The sequence below is a fragment of the Echinops telfairi genome, unplaced genomic scaffold, assembly GCF_000313985.2.
Source record: "Echinops telfairi isolate 266 unplaced genomic scaffold, ASM31398v2 ScPeMD7_5;HRSCAF=22, whole genome shotgun sequence".
Taxonomy (NCBI): domain Eukaryota; kingdom Metazoa; phylum Chordata; class Mammalia; order Afrosoricida; family Tenrecidae; genus Echinops; species Echinops telfairi.
The window spans coordinates 10,515,415-10,519,046 of NW_022103901.1; the positions used below are offsets into that span (position 1 = coordinate 10,515,415).

At 54.9% G+C, this 3,632-nt stretch overlaps 1 protein-coding gene across 2 annotated transcripts; it reads left to right on the forward strand.

Moving 5' to 3' along the window:
- The first annotated feature begins 252 nt into the window (after window positions 1–252).
- Window positions 253–1,230, forward strand: POP7 (POP7 homolog, ribonuclease P/MRP subunit). Of its 2 annotated transcripts, none has more exons than XM_045285937.1 (2): window positions 253–469; window positions 601–1,230. In XM_045285937.1, the coding sequence occupies exon 2, from the start codon at window positions 609–611 to the stop codon at window positions 1,020–1,022; it is 414 nt and encodes a 137-aa protein (XP_045141872.1). In that variant the 5' UTR covers window positions 253–469; window positions 601–608; the 3' UTR covers window positions 1,023–1,230. The 2 variants fall into 2 exon arrangements, with proteins under 2 accessions (XP_045141872.1, XP_004705659.1); XM_004705602.2 differs by having other exon boundaries at window positions 254–401.
- Window positions 1,231–3,632: the final 2,402 nt, after the last annotated feature.

Below are 3,632 nucleotides of genomic sequence, written 5' to 3' on the forward strand. Positions count from 1 at the left end.
AGGGGACAGTAGTCTTGGCCAGGAAAGCGGACCAGGCCTTCTAGCCCCGCCCCCGCAGATTAGGTACACGCCCCCTCTCGCCCCGCCCCGCCTATAGAGCGTACACGTAGATGCCTCACGCCCGAAACCTCGCGGTACTCAGATATCTCGCGGGATCTTACCGGAAAGGGGCGGGAGGAATGGAGGCGGGGAAGGCGATTGGTGCATTCACTGCCCGGGCTGCGGGGCGGGCGCGCATGCGTGCCTCGCAGCTCCTTGCCGACGGGTGGTCCCTGTGCAGCGTCCCTTCCCTTCTCTTCCCATCTGTGCGGCCTGCGGGTCTCGACGGGTCGGCGCAACCTTGGAGAGGCCTGGCTGCGTGCGGGCCCCGTGCGCTCGGAGGGCGCTGCGGAGCGGAGAGAGTAGGCGCGGAAGAGCCGGGGAAGGGGAGCGTTGGAGGGGCGTGAGGTTGCAGCGGAGCAATGCGAGAGTGAGGACCGGGGCCTGGGGGCTAGGGGAGTCCGCGGGAGGCGAGAAGGGCCCCGCTGTGCCTAGGGTAGGTGAGGAAGGATTCGACGTCGCTGGTGCCCCATCTCTAATCCTGCCCCCTTTCCGTGCCAGGTCACAGCATGGCAGAGAACCGGGGAGCGGCGGAGGCGGGACTGGACCCCGTGGAACACACCCTTCGGAAGCGGCTTCCCCACCGCCTGCCCCGGAGGCCCAATGACATCTACGTCAACATGAAGACGGATTTCAAGGCCCAGCTGGCCCGCTGCCAGAAGCTGCTGGACGGAGGGTCGCGGGGTCAAAACGCCTGCTCCGAGATCTACATTCACGGCCTGGGCCTCGCCATCAACCGCGCCATAAACATCGCGCTCCAGCTGCAGGCAGGTAGCTTCGGGGCTTTGCAGGTGGCCGCCAATACGTCCACCGTGGAGCTGGTGGATGAGCTGGAACCAGAGACCGATAGTCGCGAGCCACTCATCCGCATCCGCAACAACTCAGCCATCCATATCCGGGTCTTTCGGGTCACACCCAAGTAGCAGATGAAGTTGGAACCCCTTCGGCCTCCACCCCCTCCGCAGTTCGGCTGAGAGGTGGCTCTCTGTACTCAGGACTTCCCGGACCCACCGCGCAATGACTGAATTGGAAGGAAGGAAATGGACTGATACCAGGGGAGTAGCTCGAGTCTTTGTAGTTTTTAACCGTTGTTCATGTAATAAAAAGTACCACTTTGTGTTAGTGCCCTGACCCAGTGGTCCCTGACTTCACCGAGTGGACAGATGGGAGGCCAACCCCAAGCCAGACTCATTGCCACGTGGTCCATACCCACTCAGTGGCCCTGTAGGCAGGAACTGCCCCTGTGTGTCTGAGAGATTGTAACTCTTTACAGGAATGTCTTTGACCGAGGAGAGGCCGATGGTTTCAAACCGCTGGCCTTTTGGGGACTGCAGCCCAAGATGTAACCATTACGCCACCAGGGCTCATAGATGGGGCTGTGCTTGATAGTGGAACATGAAACATGAGTGCTGTGGGGGAGCCGGACCATCCCACTGTTGAATTTCCAGTTTTCCACTCTCCCAGCAAGGCCTGGGAGATGTATGCTTGCCCACTCACTGACCCACAGCTGGGACAGCTGTGTGGTTGGGAAGCATCGGCCACTGCACCCCTTGGGTCCTGTGATGGTTCTCAAGCACAAAAGAAGTGAGGGTTTAAGGAGGAGGGAGGCAAAGCAAAGATCGTTGGGGCGGCCTTTGTGCCTGGTGTGAGCACAGACAAAACTTCCCTTGGCTCCTGGAACTGTCCTTAGGTGCTGTCAGTTGGTTTTGACTCACGTGATCCTCTGGACAATAGAACTAAACATTCTCCAGGCCCGCACGAAGCCATGGTGTCAATCCATCTCAGTTAATTTCTCTGTTTCACGATGTCCTTGGCTGATAATGTGTCCCAGGTAGGTGAAATAAGTCTCACCTGTCTCCCTTCTAAGGAGCACTCTGGCTGTACTTCTGCCAAGACAGATTTGTTTGTTCTTCAGGCAGTCCGTGGTGTAGTCCATGGACTTGGCCTGCAGTAGCTGCAGGGCCCGTATTTGAGCAGCTGTGGTCTAGAACACAGGGCCAGCAGGCCCGTCTGGCTGGGCTACTGTAGGAGAAAGGAAGTGCCCTCCTGCCCCCTGATGACTGAACACACAGATCATGCCTATTTTGTTCAACTATTTGTGGGGTTATCTGATTCTTCACGTTTATCTAACAAGTCATCCAAAACAATGTTTATCCAAGTGGGTAGCGACCCATGTGTGGGTCTTGAAATCAGTTTCCTGAGCCACAACCTTAAAAAAGGAAGCGAAACTCGCTTTCAATTCCTACTCCTTGCAATCCCATCTAGGGTTTCCAGCGCTGGAAATCTTTATGGGAGCAGACATCTCCCAAAGAATGGTTGATGGGTTTTGAACCGCCCACTTTGAGGTACAGTCTAATGCTCACTGTACCCCGGAAGGACAACTTCCAAGAGTAGTGTTGTATGGAAGCTTTCCCCGGTATGTCTGTGTACATGTATCTGCACATGTAGTAGTCATGAGGTAAGTGGTTTTTACTGGTGGTCAGGGTCCCAAGAGTTTGAAACCCAGAACTAATGATTAGTAACAGCTTTCCTCTTGCTCTTGGGGGGTGGGGGGTGGGGTGGGGTAGTGGTTGGAGCTCCTCTTCTTCCTTGGGCTTAGGTACTCCTGTTGGTGAGGAAGAGGCATGTCGGGTCAGTGAAATCCAGCAATTCTTGACCCCGCCCTCCAGAGGGGCCGGTGCTGCTTCACACCACTCGCCCACCGTGAGTGGCAGCTAGGCGCGGGACACAGAGATGGGTGTGACATGGCCTGACCCCACCCTTCCAGGCACTCGCATCTCACTGGGAAGGTGGACACAGACATTTCTGTGAGTGAATAAAATGTACGAGACAACAGAGTCCAAGTAGCCATGACCTGAAAAGGTGGGAATGGGAGATCAGTTTCTTCCTGATGGGGCTCCTATCTGAATTTTGACTGGGGATTGAAGGATGAAAGTCCCCTGAAAGGACCACGGGCTGCCAGGAGGACAAACAATTCCCTCTCGGAAGAAGTCCAGCCAGCATGCTTCTCAGAAACGAGGAGGACGAGACTTGGTCTCACATACTTTGGACATGTGATCAGGAGGGACCAGTCCCTGGGAGAAGGACACCATGCCTGGTAAAATAGAGGGGGACTGTGTTAGCCAGAATGCTAATAAATAAATAAATATATATATATATATACAGAGAGATGGATATATGACATAAGAAATAAACAGTTAATTAAATTATAAAGCAGTACAAATGGCTCAGTGCAACTCACTCCCGTGAGACAGTTGTGAGACACTGGAGGTCCTTCAAGTCTTGAGGGCCGCCGGGTAGTCCTCTGTAGAGCAATTCAAGCTATCCGGGCACAGGCAGCAAACAGCAAGGCAGGTCACCCAACAGTCAGCCAGATGACAGGGTCCGACAGTCCCCACCCAGCTCAAGAGATGTAAATTCCAATGTTGTGGTGAAGCAGGTCTTGAAGGAACCTCAGATTACAACGGCACAGTCCACAGGTTAGGTGTCCCACAGGTAGTGTAGCTTGCAAATTGAGACAAAGAACAAGCAAG

What these genes read in the sequence shown, in the direction of transcription:
- POP7 (XM_045285937.1), top strand. Translation starts at nt 609, where the DNA reads ATGGCAGAGAACCGGGGAGCGGCGGAGGCGGGACTGGACCCCGTGGAA.